Source organism: Lygodium microphyllum, chromosome 4, assembly GCF_053477565.2.
Source record: "Lygodium microphyllum isolate KBCC chromosome 4, Lygodium_microphyllum_v1.1.10, whole genome shotgun sequence".
NCBI classification, from domain to species: domain Eukaryota; kingdom Viridiplantae; phylum Streptophyta; class Polypodiopsida; order Schizaeales; family Lygodiaceae; genus Lygodium; species Lygodium microphyllum.
Genome location: NC_141138.1, coordinates 93,720,013 through 93,743,359, shown reverse-complemented (window position 1 = coordinate 93,743,359; position 23,347 = coordinate 93,720,013). Strand labels below are relative to the sequence as shown.

The 23,347-nt window shown below is 40.8% G+C and overlaps 1 protein-coding gene across 1 annotated transcript in view; it reads left to right on the top strand.

Moving 5' to 3' along the window:
* Positions 1–23,347, top strand: part of LOC148037336 (putative CDP-diacylglycerol--inositol 3-phosphatidyltransferase 2) — a 71,245-nt gene that overhangs the window by 21,428 nt on the left and 26,470 nt on the right. Inside the window, exons 4-6 of the mRNA XM_087676244.1 lie at positions 21,108–21,147; positions 21,238–21,282; positions 21,381–21,449. Of these exons, the coding sequence (XP_087532370.1) occupies positions 21,108–21,147; positions 21,238–21,282; positions 21,381–21,449 (154 nt within the window). The remainder of the gene's footprint in view (positions 1–21,107; positions 21,148–21,237; positions 21,283–21,380; positions 21,450–23,347) is intronic.

The following is a 23,347-nucleotide window of genomic DNA, read 5'->3' as shown; positions in this document are numbered from 1 at the left end:
ATTGATTCTCAAGGAATTAGATATTGTTGCATACCACACGGGTATCTATGCTAGAATTATGGGTGGCACGTGCACCTAATACATGGGAGGCTTACCACTCTCCTTCCTTCTGGAAGTATGCATTTTCCCAGTGGGGAAAGGATATTCCTAATCCTTTACTAAAGACATTGCTTTATTTGGGTTTAAAAGGAGCTAGCTTGACAGGGGAGGGAACCCTATGAGCTAAAGTTAAGGAAGCATGCAAGCATGCTTGTCCTTTACCTATAAATGTTGCAAAAGCATGGCTATGTATATTGGCTTTGCTAGAATATGTCTTCTTGGACGTGGATCATGCTCAAGTACCAATGGGACTAGCTCCTTCCTAGTGATGATTTTCCATATATGAGAGGTGAGAAGATTGGTGTGAACACATTATATGTTGATGATAGAAGGTGTGAGAGAAGTGTTACAACCAGGTCCTTTGAGGGAATGTCCTTACTAAGGGATATAAACTCATCTTGAATCTTCTCCGTCTTATTGATGTGATCCCTTATCCTAGGGAAATTTGTGAAATAGAGAGTTGGTGTAGCTACAACTCAAGAGATAGATGATGCCCAAATGTTCGGATCTGATAGAGAGTTGCCAATCTCTTCTAAACCTCTGCAGCACTGTTGGTGTGTCTTACATGTATGAGCACAAAATCTTCACAACTCAAAAAGACAAAAGAGTAGGCTTTGGCATTTAGTTGATTACATAAAGTTGTCAAGCTCGAGGTGGCTTCAATATGGGAATCCATTGTAGGTTGGGGTATAAGGATTGCAATAAAATCCCAAAGGTTGCAAATATTGAGGATGCACTTGACTTTGTATGACCATGGAGGCTAGTTTATCCCATCTAGCGTCTCAGATGTAAGTAGAAAGAGTGAAGAACAAGCATGTGAATAGGGGGGTACTAAATTTTAGGAGCTCGGATTGGTGTAAAAATGCCAATACTATAAAATAGGAATGGCATTCTAAAAATAGTAAGTTTGTGCTTTGACAATGCTTACTAAATATGGTTGTTTCTATTCTTGATAGTTCTCAACCTAAAAAGGGAGGCCATAAAGAAGAGATAATTGTTGAGACACTTATGAGACAAGCCTCCAAGTATCCTACTAGTCTCACTTCATGATGTGTGGCTAGATACTTGTCTTGTGCTACTCTACTTTCCCTCTTTGCACTAATCCCCCTTTTTCCTTAAAAAAAGAGCACAATCGGGCAATGACATGCATGAATACATGAAATGCTAATACCTCCATCTAGGCCACTTAAGTTAGATGCTACCTCATGTATTGACTTTAATTCACTAAAATGCCCTTAACATCTTTGCATCTAGAGTAGTATTATTCTTATCATACTCTTGATAGTCTCATAATGTTTTATTTATAGTTCTTGGCATTTTGGAGATATGCTTTCTAAGAAATTTGTGTCTCATAGGGTTTTATTTATAGTTAGCATTTTGGAGATATGCTTTCTAGGGAATTGGTGATAACTTTTTTTGCACACACCAAGTGCAACCAAATATGGCTGACCTGCAAAATGGGGGCTTAGATGCTACACAAAAATGACCAGAACCAAATGGTGAACAAATGAGAGTTTTCAAGGCATGGATGATGGTAGACTCAAAATAAAGGTTGCACATGCATTGTTAGTTTATCAAAGCTCCAAATGTTCAAGTCTAACTTAGACTAGGGCTCACAGCCAAGAGATTACAAACAAAAATGACAAAATGCTTACAATGCCGACCCACCACTTCCTTTGTACTTGCCTAGTTCTACTCACATATACGTTTAAAGGCAAGATCACCCTCTCATGAGATGCCCATGCCAGCCAAGGAGTCTTGATGCTAGTCGACCGATGCTCGAGTCTATTATCCGCATTTCTTGCCAGCCTTGTAACTTGTAGAAAAGAGCACTAAAGAAATAAATATTTGACCACTTTGATGTGCAGCTCCTAGTTGTAGCCTTGGAGCAACATGCCCTAGCTGCCTTCATGTGCACATTGGGTGGAAAATAGGAGATTTCATATAGCCTATCGACAAGTAGTTGTGAATGTACATGGAGTCTATCCTCGACACATGAGTATGGACTAGAAACAACAAACTCACCATACTTACCACTTGCTTGCATGTGCTCTCCATGTCTATATCTCTTGCTAGTAGTTTGAGAGTATCCCATGCCAATGTATTCCATAGTGAGAATACTATTATAGATTGGTTGAGCTTGGACTATGACAGTTCCATGAGCCTCTAGGGGTTTTGTCTATGTCTTGGTAGCACATGATAGAGAGCATGCTTGAGCTTCTAGTGGTTTTGTGCATGTCACCATGGCATGTGATAGAGAGTAGGTTTGAATTTCTAGTGGTTTTGTGTATGTAACCATGGCATCAGAGTTAGAGTAGGCTGCTGCTTTAATATCAATGGAATGCCTTGATAGATCCAATTTGCATACATGACATGATACAAGCCCGTATAAGCATAGAAAGAAACATAAAGAGATCGACATGAAACTAATGCCGAGCCATAGAGCTAAATGTGCTCACCCCTTGAGTCTAGACTAGCATCATGCTGGGCCAAGCTCCTATTGCAAGCGTTGATGTCCCATACCATCAGTCCACATTATCCAAGCGTATGGATGGAGCTACCAAGGGTCTTGAGTCTAAGTGTAATGTCCCCCTAGGATCCAACGTGCACACGAGACATGACATAAGGCAACATAGGGCAAACTCAACATAAAAGGGATTGGACATCAGACTCACCTCCCAGTCGTAGAGCCAAACGGGCTCACCTCCAATCTTGGGAGCTAGCAGCACTTTGGGCCACGACCACATCCCAAGGGTTGGTATCCCATACCATCAAGCCATACCATCCCTGTGTACAGATATGTCGGCCAATGGGCCAAGAGTCCAAGAGTGATGATCACACAATGAACGTGCTTAATAGGTTCTGGAGTTCTATTTATAGGACTTGACTCCCTTAACCTCAAAGTTGTTAGCCAGTGTCATTTCTTGGACAGTCGGCCAGTGTACGACAGCAGGCAGGATGCTACGTCAGCAAGGCTATGCAGTCGACCAGCTTTTCTGCAATCGGTTGCATTAAATGCAGCCGACTTGGTGCTGAGAATTTCTATTTTTTTGAGACAGACTGTGCTCGGGCTGACGGAGATCGAGACCATCAAGTCGGAGACATACGCAAATATTTCCTCTGTCCCCTTGTGTATTTTTGCACTCTTATACAGCATACTACATCGCAGACTTTCTGCGTTTACACTGTCTCCTTTTCTCTCTCTCTCTTCTCTCTATGTTCACTCTCTCTCAGTCTTTGTCCTATGCTTCCGTATCGCTGCACTTTGACATGGTATCAGAGCGGTGAAGATGGAGTGACTAAGGGTTGAATCTATCTGAAGAGGAGATTTCAGCGCGACACAAGGCTGCGTTTCCAGGATTCGAGGGCGAGTGGGAGGGCTGCGCATTGGATCAAGGCTGAAGCGAGCGTGGGCGTGCGGGAAAGGAGTCTAATCGGTGAATTTGCTGCAGGTTATTGTTGTTTGAAGGGGAGGAAGGCTGCGTTTGAGGCCTTCCATTGCAGATTTTACCTTTTCATCACCTCCGGCGGGTAAAGAAGGTTTGGGCAGCGGAGGAATCAACCCTAGAAGGCTGCATTTTCACAGTCAGAGGGGGTACTTTTGTGTTTGTGTAGGTATTACAGGTTAACATGTCTACAGAGACTGATTTGGAGTTCCAGGCGATCATGGACAGGAAGGTGCTTGTCCTACTGGCTCTTCTATCAGATCAAAAGCTTGATGGTTGATAGCTAACCGTATCAATCCACTTGAAATTAGAGAAATTTATATTCTTCTTATATTTTTTGTGTATTCTCTACTTCTTGCTTTGATTCTATCTATTGCACCTTATAAATTTTACATGTAGTTGAGGAAAATCATATAGATCTGGTGCGTAGATCGAACGCTGTATGCTCGCGTAGTGAATGTCGGAAGGTCCCCAAGAACAATAGAACTCTACTTTTTGCACAAATTACAAGGTAAAACTGCCAAGCGTTCGGTCATGTCTCTCACCCTGTCAAAATTATTCCTTTCCCAATCCATAGCTCTTTCTTCCATCCTTTTTCTCTCTTCCTCCAGTTGGCTCGCTAGGGTGGTCACTACCTGTTGCTGCTCATTTGTTAAAAACCACAACTGGTTCCTTTCTTTTAACTTCCGAGCCAGCTGCTCTTCAGCAATCCCTTTGGCTTGATCTACAATGCTGAGCCTTTGTTGCACCTCGGCCAGTACTTCTGATTTTTCCTGCACCAGCTGCTCTTGGCTTTGGATCTCAGCAAAGGAATAGCCTTTTTTGATTGAAAGCCATGGCCATGAGGGCCTCTACATCTTTCTGGGAGGTCTCCAACGCATCTTGTAATCTTTGTGCTTCATCTTGTAGCCGTTTTTCTTCTGCTGCTGAGACTCCTGGCCCTTCATTCTTCAAAAACTCGATTTCACTTATTAATGTGTTTTGTTCTTTTAGCTCAAGTGACCAAGAGAGCATATCAAATTCAATTGTTGGACTTGAAGATGAGACTAGGACTCGCGAGAAATTTTCAAGTGTGTCGTTGCTTTATCAAATAACAGTATGAAAAAATTTTAATTTATTATTCCTAGTATTTTTAATCTATACATCAAAACTTAGTTATAAAATTTTGCACTTTTTTGATATTTTTCTAATAAAAGTGCTATATTTTAAAATTTAAAAAGTTATTATTCTTTAAAAAAATAAGGATTTTTATTAATGAAAATTATATATGTTCAAAAAAGTTATTTCCATTTCCTATCAGGATTTGAAAAGGATTCAATGTAAGATTGAACCACAATCTTAATATGCAGCCAATAAAAATGATGGTTGATCAAGGCCAAAGTTCGATGTATATTGGGGTGTCTAATGCTTGGTGCATCGTGACACTCATATAAAATTTTCTTAGAGATATCTTGATCATCGGGCATACACACGTTGCTTTGTTTAAAAAGTAATCCACTGCAAATGGAATACTTTTCTGCCAACTTTCTCTTAGTAGCTAGGCTTCAAGCGTTCGGATTACCTAAGCTTCTTGGGCTACTTGGTCCCCCTTGAACTAGTTGCTAGATCTTGTTAGCTTGCCTATGTTAGCTATGCCAGTTTGTCATCTCTTGCTTGTGAGCTCTTGTCAGAGTCTAATGGAGACATAGGAGCTTTGATAGTTTTAAGTGCATGTTTTAAATTTGTTGGCTTCCTGTGTGTATTTCTAGGCTAGTTTCTACTTTCCTTAGTATCTGCCCACACTTGCTATACATTATTGTTGTCATTTGGGATTTTTTCAGGGTCACCCCTATTTTTTGTGGCATTTTTTTCTTCAGTGACTAGTATTAAATGCTGGTTGACCAGCCTTGTTGGCACCTACTGGTGCAGGTTGGCTAGATTTGGGCATTTATGGTGTTTAGACTGTGATGGAAGTGTGGAAGAAGCTTGCGTCTTTGTATCAACATAAGAAGTTTGTCCTTAAGATTTCCCTTGAGAAGAAGTTGTGGATGCTCAGACTTGATAGTTCCTTCTCTGTGAAGGAGCACATCACAAAGATGGAGGACATAAGAGGTGAGCTTGCTTCTTTTGGTTGGATGATATCCTTTGAAGACATAGCTATGATCCTTTTGACTCAACTTCCATCTCCTCCGTTTGATGTCTTAAGATGGTGGAGGGAATTCTTGATTTCCCTCCTATTTACACTTTGTGCCCTAGTTGTTTTAGGGGCAAGCAACATAGAGAGCCTCATCCCTAGATTGCCACTTGGAGAGTTTCTACTCCACTTGAGTTGATTCATATTGACCTTTGTAGACCTATAGGCATGGCCTCCCTTGGAAAGGTCAAGTATTTGATGCTGATTATAGATGACTATCATTGTTATGTGTGGCCTTATTTTTTGGAGTACAAGAGCAAGATGTACTCCCATTTTTGTGAGTGGAAGGTGTTTGTGGAGATATAGATCACTTCCTAAGTTCATGGCATACAAGCAGATCATGGTGGGGAGTTTGCTTCTAATCTATTTTCTCAGTTTTGTAGAGATCATGGCATTCGGATGGAGTATACTCATCCAAATACACCTTTGGAGAATGGTGTGGTGGAGTGTGTGAATCAAACTATGCTAGAGATGGCCCAAACGAGGTTGGAGCATCGGGGTCTTTCTCATACCCTTTGGGGTGAGGTGGTGGCTGCTGCAGTTCACATTTGCAACCTTTCCCCGACTTTTGCATTTCAGGACACAACTTTCTACAAGGCTTTCTTTGGTGGAAAGCCCTCCATGTCTCACTTTCGAATCTTTGAATGTGATACATTTGTCCATGTGGCTAACAAGAAGAGGAAGATGAAGCTTGACTCGGAAGTCGAGGAAGCTTATATTCATGGGCTATTCATTACCACGTAGAGCTATCAACTCTACTGACCAAGGATACGGAAGCTTGAGGTGAGCAGGGATGTGATCTTTGACGAGGCTTCGGTTTCTGAGGATTCTATTGATGATTTTATCACAAGGGATTCTTTGTCATTGACTGACATACCCCACCCCCCGTTCCTCTACTTCCTTCCAGGTTATCTCCTAGCAACCCTTCTTTGTCTTTGGCTTCTTCCTTTTTTCCTTCTCTGTCAAAAGATGATGTACCGGCGAGACAGTAGGGTTTGTAGGAAGAAACACGGAGTGAACTTAGCAAACATGGAGAAGAGAAGAGAAGAGAGAAGAAACTCTAATGAATGGAATGATGAAGTTCTGAATCATGGAGTGAATGTGATACAAGGGAACAAGGGTGCCGTAGCACAAGGAAGATGATGAAGACAGCCACGAACCACGAACCACGAACCACGAACCACAATGTCCTTCTGAAGGGGTGTGAGGGTAGTGGAGAGGCTAGAGAGAAGAGGTGATGGACTGAATGAATCAGTCGTAAGGAATGAATGAGAGAGTGGCCTATAAATAGGCATAGTTAGTCTAGGATGGCGCCCCTTTTTGGGGCTGAAAACCCTAAACGCAAACCCTAAACGCAAAACGCGGAAATGCAAAAACGCAAAAATGCAAACTGCAGGTGAAGGGTGAAGGGTTTCTCAACATTCTCCACTCTCTACTTCGACTTTCCTACCACCTTTGATGGATGTGACTATCACTTCTTCTTCATTGCATACTTCCACCTCTTTAGCAGGATATGAGGGGGTGTTAGTTTGCCTATGTTAGTTATGTCAGTTTGGTTGTGAGCTCTTGTTAGATTCTGATAGAGACATAGGAGCTTTGATAGTTTAAGTGCATTTTCTTTATTTGTTGGCTTCATGTGTGCATTTCTAGGCTAGTTTTTGCTTTCCACAGTCTGTGTGCACTTGTTGGACATTGTCATTGTCATTTGGGATTTTTTTGGGGTCACCCCTATTTTTTTCTTCAATGACCAGCATTAAATGCTAGTTGACTAGCCTTGTTGGCATCTACTTGTACATGTTAGCTAGATTTGGGCATTTATAGCTATTTATACCAGCCCCCCCACTCTGCATACATACACACTTTTCAATCTTTAGCCTTCCCTTTGCAGGTGTACACTTCGACACTTCGACTCTTAGTGCTTGGTCTTGCCATCGTCATCATTCTGATCTAGTGTCCTTATTGACACTTTGGGTTGTGTGTAGGGTGTTACGAGGATGTGAAAATTTGATGCTTTGCTTATGTTTAATTGACATTTGATTAAAGGATTAATCAAATGTGCAATTAAAAGATGCACATGTGTTGGACATGTGAGGTGCAAGCTACTTTTTTTAACAGTTGAAGGCCCAAGGACCCTGTGAAAAAGATGGGTGCCAAAGGCAAAAGTTGTAACAAGTTATACTTGTTAGGTTCTTAGGTGAACTATGGTGTCAGTTTGCCCCTAGGACCATTAATTGGCCATTAAGTGTTAGTGGTGACACTAGGGACTAGGCATTAATTATTGGATTAATGCTTGTCCAAGGGTCAATTAATGCATGGGACCACTTTGGGTTGCAAATGGCCTAGCCAATTAATTTTTGGATGGGCAAGGTCAATTTTCTGGGCATGGATTAAGGGCTGAAGAAAATTAATTAAATGGCTGAAAATTGCTGAAAATGGATTAAGAAAGCTGCCACTTGGCAAAACTTTCCCATGCAAGTGGGGGAAAGGCTAAATAGGGCTGAAGGGAGAGGGAAATCTCGTTTTTTCATTTTGGAGCTGTTGGGAAGAGGTGTTGGACTGTTGCTGCCAACTTTTGGGGCCAATTCCCAGCCATTGGAGACCATTTTGGTGATGGAGATTGCATATTCTTGACCTTGGGAAGCTGGCAATTGCTGCTAGATGCTGATGCACTTTCTCTTGAAGATCACAGTCTCTGATGCTCCTATTGTTGTTGGTGCATCCGTTTGGGGCTGGTACAACAGGGCAGCAACTGATTTTGATTAGTTCTTCGCAACAAATCTCAGAATTTTCTCTCACTACAGCATTCTCTCATCTCTTTTAGCCTATGCTCAGCCATTCTCAGCAATTCTCACCCATTCAGAGGAGATCTCAGCCATTTTTGGTGGGCTGATCTGTAATTTCTGCTGTAAACCCTAATTTACAGCAGAAATTAGGGTTTAGCAGCCACCTTGGGATCTGTGCCAGAGATTGAAGGCTCAAGGGACTGAAATCAGCAGCTGATAATTGAAGATTATCAAGGGATTTCAGGAGCCAACCCATCCCGAATTGATTTGGGGCAGCATTTGGCTAGCCAAGGGTCAAATTGGAGAAGAAGTCCTGGGTGAATCAAGGGGCAAATGACCCAAAAGGCTTGCTGGTCATTTATGACAGCAAGAGCAATTGGTTAGCAGGAGGAGATTGAAGAATCTTGAGTTGTACTCCTTCCAATTGAATGAAAGCTAAAGAAATACCGCAAGGGGCGCCAATTTTGGGGCCAACAGGGAGTCTACTGTCCAAGAATGTTATGGTAAAGTGTGTATTTCATTTTATGTGCATTTATTTATTACTGTAATTAACTCTTAAATCAGGTTATCACCACCCATTCCAAGAAGGAAGGCTGGTTTCATAGGGACTGATTAGTCCATCATCTTTGTATCAATATTCTTCTTTGGTCAAAACTGTATTGGGCCCGGTGATCCGCCATTGGGCCCTTTGCATATAGGACACGATAAACTCGGTCAACGGGTACAATGCGGAGTTGCTGTCTTTGTATCAAGTGAGAAGAAATAAAATTATAAGTAGAACCATTATCAAATAAAATTGTAATGTCTTGGCCATTTATACGTCTTGTGACCTTAAAAGATCATGGGGACCAAAAACAGTATTATTAATGGGATTATTGTTGCTATTGCTAGCATTAACAAAACATTCGTCAAATAAAATTTTAAAAGAAAGACTTGTAGTCTTGAGTATTTATTGAAGACTTAGAAGTAGACTTCGCCTTTTTGTTTTGGAGATGCTTACAATCACTACGAAAATGACTCATCTAATGGTATATGAAACAAAGCCTTTTGAGCGATCTTCGTTGTGAGTAATCTTACATTTGCTATCTTTTTTCTTGTGCAACTGCAAAGTTGGTTGACGAGTTGTTGCAAAGGTAGACGACTTCTTTAACTTAAAGATTGAGGTAGCTCGATGGGAAACCCTTGTCGACTAACTGACTCTACTTATGGCCAAAGTATTCTCTATATCAAGCTTAAATAATCTTTGAAAATCTTCAATCTGATTATCGGTCACAAAACGTTTTTAAAAAACGAATTGAGAATCAACCCGAGTTGCCAGCTTAGGGCATAAGCACACCCACCAAGTGTATGCCTTCCCTTTAGCATGCACACCCACCAAGTGTACGCCTTCCCTTGTAACATGATTTTTGCTTGATGTGTTGGGCATCATTGAACTCTTATAAATCAAAATATGCCATCCCTTTGGCTCACCATGAATCTGCGTTCATCTCGTCACATTCTTTCTTTTCTCTTTTCAATGGATTGGGTTGGAATTGAAGAGGCAATGTTCTCATGTCTAGGGGCACAAATGAAAATTGGGAGTGCGGAGCTCTGCTAATTGGCATTGCATATTGTTTATTTGAGCTTGGAGAATAACCACAATAGACGAATCTCCTTCATATTTAAAAGAAGAAGAGGCTTTGAATACTGCCTATGCGTGTGCTTGGGTTAAGCCGGATGGGTATCTTGCATGTGTTGAGATTTAGTGGAAATGAGTGCATCAAAGGGAGACACATTATGAGAAGATATGGTATAGACAAGAAGAGAGGTTTTGGGAGAGATAGAGAGAGAGAGGGAAACTAACCTTCCTTCTGTGGATGGGTGGTAAATCCGTGATTGCAACTTAATTATAGCAGCAAACAATAAATGCAAATCTGAAAATACAAATTTACCTATTGATCTTGGACAATGCCAAGGCATCGGACAAAGGGTGCACATCGGTTGCCCAATGGCCTACCAAGACTTGCAAATGTTGCTAGAACTGCATAAACTCTTTTTTTTTTGGGTAAAAAAGATGTGGTTTGCAACCTTTCAAGAAACTGGGCCTTTGGGGGGGGGGGAGGAATGAAAAGGGATGGTTAGACCCAAGACATCACAAAATAGACAAGTTATCAAGAAGGAGATTCAATCCCTTACCAGTATCACGTAGTTGTTTTTGTAGGGTGTGCATAGTCCACTTGTCAACGGACAGTCCGTCAAGTCTGATGGATAGTCCATTCATCAATTTGATGGACAATTTGTCATTGCCTGCTTCATCTTCGTTCCCCTTCCTTGAGCTACCATATACTACATGGTGCCTCTCTTTCATGATCTCACCATAGTGAGATAATTCTCTCTCTCTTTCTCTCTAATTGTTTGAAGGAAAAAAATGACTTTGTAGCAAAAATTCTTCTTCCTTCCTCTCTTCACCACTATTGCACAATCATTCTCTCTCTCCACGAAAAGAAAGTTCTTCTCACTCCACGATTCAAAATCTTACTTCTCTCTCCCTGATGGCGATCGTTCAAAATGAATATTAATATAACTTTTAATCTTAATGCTAAAGTTAAAAGGAATGCTAATATTAAATGTTAACACAATAATAACACTTAATGGGCTATAAGTTTTTGGCCTCCGATGATGTTTTGCCAGACTCAGGTTATAAAAAAAATCACCTTTTTTTTGTGTACAAGCATCAACTCAACACAAAACTTGATCATGGGTACAAAACAAAAAACATACTTTGCTTTCGTACCCACCACCCATAACACGTGCCTTTCGTGCACGACTTTCCCGCGAGTAGTGTCCCATACCACCCTTAACACGATAAAGGTGCACTTGTCAAGTGTGAGCCATCATGGTCCCATAAGCAAAAGTGGTTTTGTGCATGCCATCAAATATTGCGTCCAATTGTAGGCTGATACTTTAATACCAATATATCATCTCCCTAGGATCCAACTTGCGCACGAGACACAACAGAAGCCAAACTTGACATAAAAGGGACTAGACATTAGACTCACCTCTGGCTGTAGAGCTAAATGGCTTCACCTTAGAGCCTGGGAGCTAGTAGCACTTTAGGCCACTACCACATGCCAAGGGTTGGCGTCCCATACTAGCAACCCACACCATCTCGGTGTATGGATGTGTCGGCCAATGGGCCAAGAGTGCAAGGGTGGTGATCACTGAATGAATGCGCTCAATAGGGCCTTGAGTCCTATTTATAGGATCTAGTTGCCCTAACCCCAAAGTGCCATTAATGCATTTGTACTAAGTCACTTTGTAACCATCGTGACCAACGGTAGGAGCGCCCATCTAGATGTCCAGGAACATAACACCAAGTGTGGTGATCTGTCAAGAGGACATGTATTTCTGAAACCTCACTTAACATGTGGATTAATTTTTAATCACATGATTAAGTAAATGATGCACATGTGAGGTGCAAGTGGGGTTAAAGTAAATTTACGAGCCCGGGACTCGAAGAAATCACAAGATGTCAAAGGAAAAAGTTGCTATAAGTTATGCCGCACAGGTACTTACTGGTAACTAGTGCTAGTTGTTGGCCTAGGTCATCCATTTGGTCATAAGTGTCAGTTGGTGACACTAGAGAAGTGACGTTTAATGATACCTAATGCCAATTTGATGGTCAAAGATGGTGCAGAGATACTCAGGAATGGAAGTTGCCTAGCCAATTTAATTATTGGCTAGCTAGATTATTTTTTAGGGTACTGAAATATTATTAGATTAATTTTCAGTATTTAAAGGCTGAAAATTAATATTTAATTATGAAAAATGCTAGAAAAACCATTTGGGAAGGTTGCTACTTGTAAAAAATGCCCATGCAAGATTGAAAAACGTCTTTAAAGGTTGGGGAGAGGCATTTTTATAAATTCAGCCTGCAAGAGAGAGGAAGGGGAGGGTGCTGGTCTGATTTGTAGCCATTGGAGGACCTTCTGAGGCATATAGAGGCAAAAGAAGACGAATCAATAGCAGGAGACAACATCTATAGGCTGTTGAGGCAGGGCAGTAGTAGTAAATGACTGATCTTTTTCAGTTCTTTGTATCTATATGTTGTTGTGGCAAGGCAACAGCTGCACTTGACTGATTTTCAGTCATTCTTCTCGACAAAACTTTGAATTTTCTCTCTCTATAGGTTTTCCTCTCATCTCCCAGCCATTTCACAGCCTTGCTCTGAAGATCTCAGCATTTGGACCCTTGGAGGTTGAGAAATTGCAAATATCTTTGCTGTAGACCCTAATTTACAGTAGAAATTAGGGTTTAGCAGTAGCCTTGGGAAGTGCGCCAAAAATTGGAAGCTCCAAGACTTGGATTCAACAAGGTTGAAGGTGAAATTTAGTTGAATTCAAATGGAGGACTAGCCAGCCATTGAATTTGGGGCATTTCCATTGTCTATGAAGTGGGTGAAGGCCAATTGAGTGCTTGAATCAAGGGGCAAAATAGATTGAAGACTTGCTGGTCACTTTGGACAGCAAGGGGAGTTGAAATATTGAAAGGGATTGGGAGAACCCCATTGTAAATCAACTTTTTCTTGAATAAAGCTAAAGAAATATTGAAAGGGGCGCCAATTTTGGGGCCAATCGGGTGTGCATTATCCAAGATCAATATGTAAATTTGTATTTTCAGATTTGCATTTATTGTTTGTTGCTGTAATTAAGTTGTAATCAGGGATCTACCACCCTATCCAAGGAGGAAGGTTGGTTTCATGGTTCCATTACCGGGATACCACTCAATCCCTTGATTTGGTGGGCCTGAGGCACTTGATTGCAAGCCAAAGCTTTGTGCTAGTGCTGATTTTTACTCTCAGCTGAGAAAGTACAGTAATATGTCTTCGTACAATGAGATGGACTCAAGCAGTGAAGACGTCTCTCTAGTATTAACGTTCACATGGGAATGAAGGAAATGCAATGCTTGACCTTGGACAAGGCTTTGACCATGGACAACAAGCTGAAAATGTTGCTGTTGGGCAAGATGCACGGCCTTCAGGGCATAAGGAAAGTGAAGAGGAATTTGATGACCAGTTCAAGAATCGGATGAGGACAGCAGCAAATCTCTTTGCTGAATTGACAAAGAATCCTTAATTTACCTAATTTTTGAATGCTTCAAAGAAGGACAGTAAAGGCAAGAAGAAGACGTCCTCTACACCTTCGGAACAACAAGATGCACCGAAGAGAATGCCAAACCTTTCATTTGAAGCTTCCAAAGATGCTAATGAAATAAAACAATTGGTACCTACTACGGGGCAAGGAATGAAAATGCATGGCCATCACCGAAGTGCCAATCCAATTGATCTTGGATAGCCAGGCGTGCATGCTATGATGGGGAAGCCAGGATATTTTGGTGGAAGCACGATTTTTCATACCATGGTTGGACAAGGACCGCATACGCGAATGTATGGCACAAATACCTGTGGTATGCAGCAACCAATGCATGGAGTGCAAGGCCCAATGTATTCAGGTATGGCTGGAAATATGCAAAACCCTATGTATGGCAGCATTGGCTTGATGCCTGGGGCACAAAGTAGCATGTTTAGTACTGCATCTGCACCCCCGAATGCTTATGGGGCTCAAGGAATGAATGTTGGTCATTCAAATGCTCCGTTTCACGTTGGTTTTGATGTGAATTCAGCAAATGCACCCTTTTTGCAGTAGCTAGTGTATGACAACTTGACACCCAAAGGGGTAGCAAAGGACTATGATGTGGGTGGAAAAGGAGTGAAGTTTGAGTCCTTAAGTGGTGTACAGGATAGGCTAAAAGCTTTAACTTTCATTCAGCTGTTTGATGCAGCCTATTCAGGGGGGAACTTCATGGAGTCCTCAAAGATTTGAAAGACAGTCACTTTCTTGAAAGGGATTGCATTATAGTGGTGGTCCACTCTTTTGATGCAAGGTAGGGCACTGTCAATGTGGGTACAATTCAAGCAAATGTTTGCATCGAATTGGTTGACAAGTACCTTTGAGGTTGACATCATGACAGCTTGGAATAAGCTGGATGCTAAGGAATGTAAGAATTGGGAGCAATATAATAAGAAGTTTTGGGATGCATTGCTGCCTATTACTTCTTATCGCCTCGTACCCCTTCATGAGCAAGTGGAAAAATATGTTTGTGGGATGGGCTGCCCAAAGGAATCAGGGATTTTTGTATTAAATCTACCGTGTCTAGCATGTCTCAGCTTATAAAGACTGTTGCTACAGCCGATGCTTTGTTGGGGTGGGAAGGATTTGGGCTTCCTAGAGAGTGGGGAGAAGTCGAATAAAAAGTTGTTTAAGGTTGAGAAAAGGGACAGATCTGGATATCAGCTTGAAAAGGGGCCAAAACAACAAAGAAAGGGCTCGAAAACATTGGCACAATGTAGGGAATTCATAGCTGCAAATAAATATTTTATTTGTGAACAAGAGGGTCACATTGCAAGGGACTATCCTAATAGCCAGCAAGCTGGAAAATTAGAAAATCAGGGAGATTCTAAAGAAAAGAAGCCTAAAACATCAGTGGGTTTGGTGCCCGCCAATGTTGTTAGTGATTAGCCTAATGATGATGCTACTGAGTTGTGCAGAGCATGGGGCAAAATTAGGGATCAACATGCATTGATTTTCTTTGATAATGGTGGACGAGCCAACCTTATCTTTGTTGATATGGCCGCCCGTCTAGGCATTAGAGAGGATGAGATGGGACCCATGGGGAAAGTTGGAATGGCATGTAAAGGCCATGCAGAGCTTGTCACACTGCTCATTGAAAAGCTTCGGTTGCACATACAAGGATATGTGGACAGTGAAGAGTTCTTCATTGCTTCACTTGAGGGTTGTGATGTATTGCTTGGTATGCCATGGTGTCACCGTATGCATGCAGTGATTGATTCTCGTGTAAAAAAGATCACTATTTAGCATAAGGGAAAGGTACTCACACTTGATGTAAAGTTGAAAGGTAAATCTGTCCGTGTTGTATCTGTAGCTGCCATTTCTAAAGTAATGAAAAATCATCTTTCAGCGTACTTGGTTTTTACTAAGGATAAAGATGAGAGTGAGAATGTTGGAAACATGTCTAAGTTAGAGAAGGATCGCATGTCATTTTTAAAAATGTATGTTGGTTGCTTCTCTTAGTTACTTCTAGGGCAGCTACCGCCTGAACGGCCAGAAGATCATGGCATAGATCTTATCCCTTGAAGTAGCCCATCTAATAAGCCACCCTATAGAGTCCGTGTCTCCCAACAGGAGGAGATTATGTCTCAGGGAAATGAGCTCTTAGAAAAAGGGTTGATTCAGCCCAACTCATCTCCTTTTTGTTCTCTAGTGCTTTTGGTGTAAAAAAAGGATGGTTCATGGCATATGTGCATTGATTATCATGCTTTGAACAAGATCACAATAAAGAATCGCTTTCCGATTCCTCGGATCGATGATGTTATGGATAGATTGCTAGGGGCAACCATATTTAGTAGTATAGATTTGAAAAGTGGATATCATTAGATACACATTAGACTAGAAGATGTGCCTAAGACAACTTTTAGGACATCTTTTGGATTGTATGAGTTTCTTGTTATGCCTTTTGGACTTACGAATGCTCCTATCACTTTTAATCAGATGATGGATCGTATCTTCAGGCCACATAGAGGATTTGTGGGCACTTTCTTTGATGACATGATTGTCTATTCAAAGAACGAGGCAGAGTATAGAAAACACTTGGATATGGTGTTTAATGAACAGTGTGACCATAGGCTGGTTATCGATGACAAGAAAAGTAAATTCTTCTTGCATGAAATCCACTTTTTGGGACATATTGTATCGGCTGATGGTATTCGCATGGACCTTGTAAAGGTTGAAGCAATATGATCATGGCCACCTTTGAGGAATGTGCATGAGATCCGTAGCTTCTTGGGTTTATGTTCTTACTACAGGAAGTATGTACGCGGGTTTGCTGAAATTGCATCTCGATTGTATGCCTTGTAGAAGAAGGATGTGCCATTTAGATGGACAGCAGTGGAAATTTTAGCATTTGAAAAGTTGAAGGAAAATGCAAGACGGTTGAGTTGTCGCTTATGAGAGGGTGCAGAAAAGAATTTGCAGGTCTATGAGAAAGAGCTCTTGGCTGTAATTCATGCATTGTCTACGTGAAAACATTATTTGTTAGGGGTTGATTTTACAGTGCAGACAGACCATCAAACTTTGAGGTACTTTCTGACGCTGACAAAGTTGTTAGAGAAGTATATAAGATGGGCAAATTTTCTCTCTATGTTTCATTTTCAGATTGTACATATTGATGGTAAAAAGAATGTTGTGGTTGATGCACTGTTACATAAGCCACAAATTTCAGCTGTCAACATGGTTTATCACACTGAGTTGATGCCATGAAAGAGCAATATGTTGTTGATTCGGACTTTGCTAATGTTTATGATCAGCTTTGCAATGGCCAAAGGCATGAACACTTTGTGCTAAGAGATGGATTTCTGATGATGCATGGATGACTATGTGTCACAAAGTAGTTAAGGCCTAGAGTTATCACTGAAAGTCATGTTCCTCCGTATGCAAGACACAGAGGTATTGATGCCATGGTCAAGGCAGTGGAGCATTTCTTTTATTGGCCAGCTTTGAGGCATGATATAGAACAATTTGTTAAGACATGCATCATATGCCAGAAGATAAAGCACGATAGGCAAAAGTTTTCGGGTTTATTACAGCCCTTGCTTATTCCAGATTGGCCTTGGCAGAGCATTGCAACAGACTTTATTTTTGAGCTTCCTAAGACACCTACAGGGAATGATGGGATATGGACTATCATTTGTAGGTTTAGCAAATAAGTCCATTTCATTCCGGTGAGGAAAAAAATAAAGGTTGATCATATGGCACGATTGTTTTTGCAGCACATCTTTAAATATCATGGTATATTAGAGTCGATCATTAGTGATCGAGATCCTCGGATGACCAGTTTATTTTGGAAGGGCTTGTTGTTTGAGGAAGCAAATTCTACAGTGTTAGATATTTTAAGATGCTATGTTTCAGACCACAAGACACAGTGGGAGCAGTATTTTCCCTTGGTTGAGTTTGCTTACAAGAACACAGTACATAGTTCTACAGGCAAAGCTCCATTTGAGGTGGTTGAGAGTGGCAAGAAGGCACCACCTATTTTGCAAACTAAGGATAAGATCTTTGAGGCTGATCATTATGTGGAAAACTTGGATGTAGCCTATGCAAAGATAAAATATGCACTTTAGAAATCGCAAGAAAAGCAAAAGAGGGCAAGTGATCGACATAGACATGCTTTGCAGTTTGCAGAGGGTGATTATATATTGCTGCGTTTTGAAAAGGCAAGGCTGAAAAAGATGAAAGGAAGAGAAAGATTGTATCCAAAGTTGAGTATGAGATACTATGGGCCCTTCCAGGTGTTGGAGAAGATCAACAATGTGGCATATAGGCTGAAATTACCTCCACATTGACAGATATATAATGCCTTTCATGTTAGTTTGTTGAGGCCTTTTGATGGTGATGTGCCAAAGGATATGTTTGTTGAAATTTAGCCTGAGGTTGAGGAGCTAGATGAGATTTTGGTACGTGAGCAGATTTTGGCACTTAAGGAAAGAAAGCTCAAAGTAAAGTTTCTAGGAGATACTTGGTGAAATTTCAGAATTATTCACCAATGGATGCTATATGGATGGAAGAGGATGACTTGGCAGACCATCCTCAGTTGTTGCAGCTTTACTTAGATGCCTTTCAGTTAGAGCCGACTTTAGTTTGGGCTCTATCAGGTTTAGCAGAAGAAGGGTCCAGAGTATTGCCTGATGCTTAAGGGGGAGGTAGCACTTTCCCTTCTCCAGTTATGGACAACTCTCGTATGTAGTGGATCTCGGATGTATTCAGCATGTATCCAAGGTATTGCGCTGATAGTATGCTTGCCATGAGATCACTACTTAGTGTACTAGTCACTGTGAGAGGTATGCAAATGTGTATGAGTTTTACCCGGGCACTAGAACTATACTTTTGCGTCGGCTTATGAATAATTTAGCATGAACTTTGCCTCAATTTTGAGACTAAAATTCTGATAAGTTTCAGCTTAGTTTTTGATTAGCTTGAGAACGGTTTATGGTCACTTTTTGGATCAGTTGTGCATAATTTTTTGCACAGATTGCTGGTTAGTTTTTGCAATGAGTTTGTGATTAGTTTGGAGTCACATTTGCAACAGTTTGTGATAAGTTCTTAGATCAGCAAGTGATCAGTTTATGATCAGATTATGCTCAGTTTTCAATGGTTTACATCTAGTTCCATGGACAACAGCATATGTTATGATGCCATTGATGTTTTAGCCATGGTTTATGCTTGGTTATGCTATGCTATCGTTTGGTTTTGCTAGATGAGTTCAGCTCAGGAGAAATGGACATGTCACATGATAATATGACAATGTTTTTGAGATTCTTTGTGAGTCTTATGCTATGTTATGTTGGTTGGTAATTTTCAGCATATGTTGGGCATAGGAATGGTTGAACACCAGTGTGTAATGTTGTGTTGACTATGATGCCCTATGGAAATTCCAATGTAGTACTTTGCTTTTGATGCATTTAGAAGTGCAATCGAGGACGATTACAAGGATTTCAAGGGGAAGGGCTGTCAAGAGGACATGCATTTTTGAAACCTCACGTAACATGTGGATTAATTTTTAATCACATGATTAAGTAAATGATGCATATGTGAGGTGCAACTAGGGTTAAAGTAAATTCACGAGCCCAAGACCTGAAGAAATCACGGGATGTCAAAGGCAAAAGTTGCTATAAGTTATGCCGCACAGGTACTTATTGGTTTTTGGTGCTAGTTGTTGGCCTAGGTCATCCATTTGGCCTTAAGTGTCAGTTGGTGACATTAGAGAAGTGGCGTTTAATGGTACCTAACACCAATCTGATGGTCAAAGATGGTGCAGAGACACTCGGGAATGGAAGTTGCCTAGCCAATTTAATTATTGGCTAGCCAAATTATTTTTCAGAGCACTGAAATAATTATTAGATTAATTTTCAGTATTTAAAGATTGAAAATTAATATTTAATTATAGAAAATGCTGGAAAAACCATTTGAGAAGCTTGCTGTTTGTCAAAAATGTCCATGTAAGATTGAAAAACGTCTTTAGAGGCTAGGGAGAGGCATTTTTGTAAATTTAGTCTGCAAGAGATAGGGAGGGGAGGTTGCTAGTTTGATTTGTAGCCATTGGAGGACCTTCTGAGGCAGCCAGGGGCAAAAGAAGACTAATCAACAGCAGGAGACAGCATCTACAGGTTGTTGAGGCAGGGCAACAGTAGTAAATGACCGATTTTCTTCAGTTCTTTGCATCTACATGCTGTTGTGGTCGGGCAGCAGTTGCACTTGACTGATTTTCAGTCATTCTTCGCGACAAGACTTTGAATTTTCTCTCTCTACAGCTTTCCCTCTCATCTCCCAGTCATTTCATAGCCTTGCTCTGAAGATCTTAGCATTTGGACCCTTGGAGGCTGAGAAATTGCAAATATCTTTGCTGTAGACCCTAATTTACAGCAGAAATTAGGGTTTAGCAGTAGCCTTGGGAAGCTTTCCAGAAATTGGAAGCTCCAAGTCTTGGATTCAACAAGGCTAAAGGTGAATTTCAGCTGAATTCAGGTGGAGGACTAGCCAGCCATTGAATTTGGGGCATTTCCATCGTCTATGAAGTGGGTGAAGGCTTATTGAGTGCCTGAATCAAGGGGCAAAATAGATTGAAGACTTACTGGTCACTTTGGACAGCAAGGGGAGTTGAAATACTGAAAGAGATTGGGAGAATCCCATTGTAAATCAACTTTTTCTTCAATAAAGCTAAAGAAATACTGAAAGGGGTGCCAATTTTGGGGCCAATCGGGTGTGCATTGTCCAAGATTAGTAGGTAAATTTGTATTTTTAGATTTGCATTTATTGTTTGTTGCTATAATTAAGTTGTAATCACGGATTTACCATCCTATCCGAGGAGGAAGGTTGGTTTCATGATCACACGAGATGTGGCACTAGTGAGCCGATGTGCTCTTGTTATAGGACTCCTTAACCACATTAGACTTTAGGGCAATTTCATGTGACGATACCCCTTAATTGCCCTAGGAGTAGGGTGCATTCACACCTAGTGACCTAATGGTCAGTGGTTGGTGGCCAATGCTATAGGTGCCCATCTTGGATGTCCAAGTATATAATAGTTAGTATATAATAGTTAGCAGCTAGCCGATCTCTACTATAAGGGGGCACAAAAGTTTCTGATGTTGCACAGCCTACAAGATTTCGAATTTGTTTAGTTTCGTTGCTTTTGAAGCAGATCTGCTCATTAAGTTGCAAAAGCTTGTAAGTGCTTGATTTTTATTAGCAAATACAATTCGATTCCAGACTATATGAGTTACTAACAATCTCAGGTTTTCAGTGATTCTTTTCTTAATTTAGCTGAAACTGCAGGTACTTTGTTTGTATTTTCAAGGTTATAGGTTGCTGTATGCAATTTTAATGCTTCAATTGTGATTTTTCTTAATTTTGAAATTGGAAGTCACTGAAGGATCTTACTACAATTTTCCTTAGAAGTCTTACTGATACACTAACCATGTCATGACCTTTACAGCTTCTACATTTGGAGCTGTTCTGGATATGGTCACTGATAGGTACTTTATGTGTTTTAGAAAGGAACGCTCATGTAAATATGAGAATGTTCAAGTGTCTAAATTCCCTGTATTCTTTCTGGTTTGGCTCAGGGTGAGCACTGCGGGACTCCTTGTGGTCCTTTCGCACAAATACAAGTGAGTTACAGTGCAAATCTTTTGTGCATTCTTTAGGCTCTATGTATAATCTTAAAACTTTCTAGGGTTGACTGGAAATTCTTTTTCATTGAATATAGAAGCTGCTTTGGGCTGTTTCTCGGCTTGCTGGCTTTGGACATTGCTAGCCACTGGCTTCAAATGTATAGGTGGGTATCTGCTTTGATCAGCACTTTATTTTTGTAACATTGATTTTGATGTTCACAAAAAGTCAAGCTATACTTGCATCCACAAGCTTAAACTGTAGGCTACCGTTAGCATGCTCATACACTATTTTGCAGTGCTAGATTAGCATGCAGTTTAGATTTAATGGAGTGTTGTGGCATCAAATTATCCTTTTTGAAGCAGGTGCCCTCACATACGACACTCGCAAGGCTGGATTTTAAGCACATTCAAAACTTTTTATTCCCTTGTGTTTTAAGTTAAAAGTTCGTTGGTGTGAAGTCTCATACACATCCATATAGAAGAGGAATAATGTGTTGTATGTGTAAAAACAAACTTTTGATATTGGCTAGGCTTGGAAGCCCTGTCAAGAAAAGTATAAGGAGCTGACAATGGTGGTGAAGCTCAGAAGTCTACATATTTCCTGGAGCAGAATCATGGTTCTCATCTTTATGCATCAAAACAATGCATGAATTCTGCTAAGGCCTTGATCATGTGTTTGTTTTGAATTAGACCTGGTGTTTTGTTTGTGCTGATGTCGAGGTTGAGACTTGGAATCCTCTTTGAGAGTGAGTGTTACAGGGAATAGACAAATTGCTGACCCCTTCACAGGGCTAAAGTATACAATGATTAGAATTTTCTAGCTCTGTGGCTCCCAAAGTGTATAATGTGGCCCTTAACATGATGAGATATTGAGGCATAGATTTTTAATGTGACCCTCAAATTTAGAGTGTGAGAAAATGTCTGTAGTGTCCGATAGAGATCTATGATCACTAGTTTATTTAAAGATCCTCATTTGATATCATGGGGTGAAACCAAGTTTTCAATATTTTTAATGTTTTCAGACTTATGAATTTAAAATTTTTAAGTACAATCTTTGAACATGTTAAGACTACCATTGAGAAAGTCCATGTTAGCAGCATAAGAACGTAGTTGTTAAAACACTGATTGGACATTTTATATTGACTTCTTTCTGATTATCTTTTCCCGAAGTATAGGAAACTAAGCTTCAAGACATCATGCTCACAAGCCTAACAGAGATGTAAAAAAAAAGAAAAATATTCAAAATTGAGGAGGCCAAATAAGTACTGCTAATGCCACAAGTCAGTTTCTGAGATTCTGTATGTTAGAGCTATGGGTTCTAATCTCCTTTCTGTCTATGCTATTGATCAGCTGGGCATGGGGCTGTGTTCAGCAGTAGAGGTGTTACAATTAAAATTTGAGAATTAGACCATAGGAGTCTGTCTCTTGGACAGGTCTAGAGGAGGGTGGGCTCTATAAGTCATGTCCCTAATGATGAGGACATCTCAGAGAGGTCCTCTATGCGTAGCAACAGGGGATGCAGGGGACAGAGGCCTGGAATGCAGGGATGCTGTCATGAAATGCAAGATGCCTAGGAAATGTGTGCCAATCTGGGACCATCCTGGCTTGATACTAAATTACTGGTTAATGCACTAAAGAGGCCTGGGGGTGGAAGACTCTGCAGATGGGTCAGGAGTGGGTGTAGGAGGCTGGGGTGTGGAAGACTCTGCGAATGGGTCAGGAGGGAGTAGTAGACCCGGCTCAAAAAAGCTAATGAAGTAGGCAGAGGAATCAGCGTGGAGGCCGGTGCAGTGGGCTGCACTATATCCCTCTCATAAAAAACTACATCTCTTTGGGTAATCATCTTGTTCATCTTGTAGCTTTTCTAGGCAATCATCTTGTTCATCCAAGGATCGAACAAGCGATAGGCCTTTGCCCGGGAGGAGTATCCTATGAAAATCAAGAGATCAGCTTAGGGATCGAGCTTCTCTATCTTATCATTAGGTGTGTGCATGTAGGCATGACACCCAAAGACTTTGAAGTGGGAGATGAGAGGGTGAGTGCCAAAGAATACCTCGAAGGG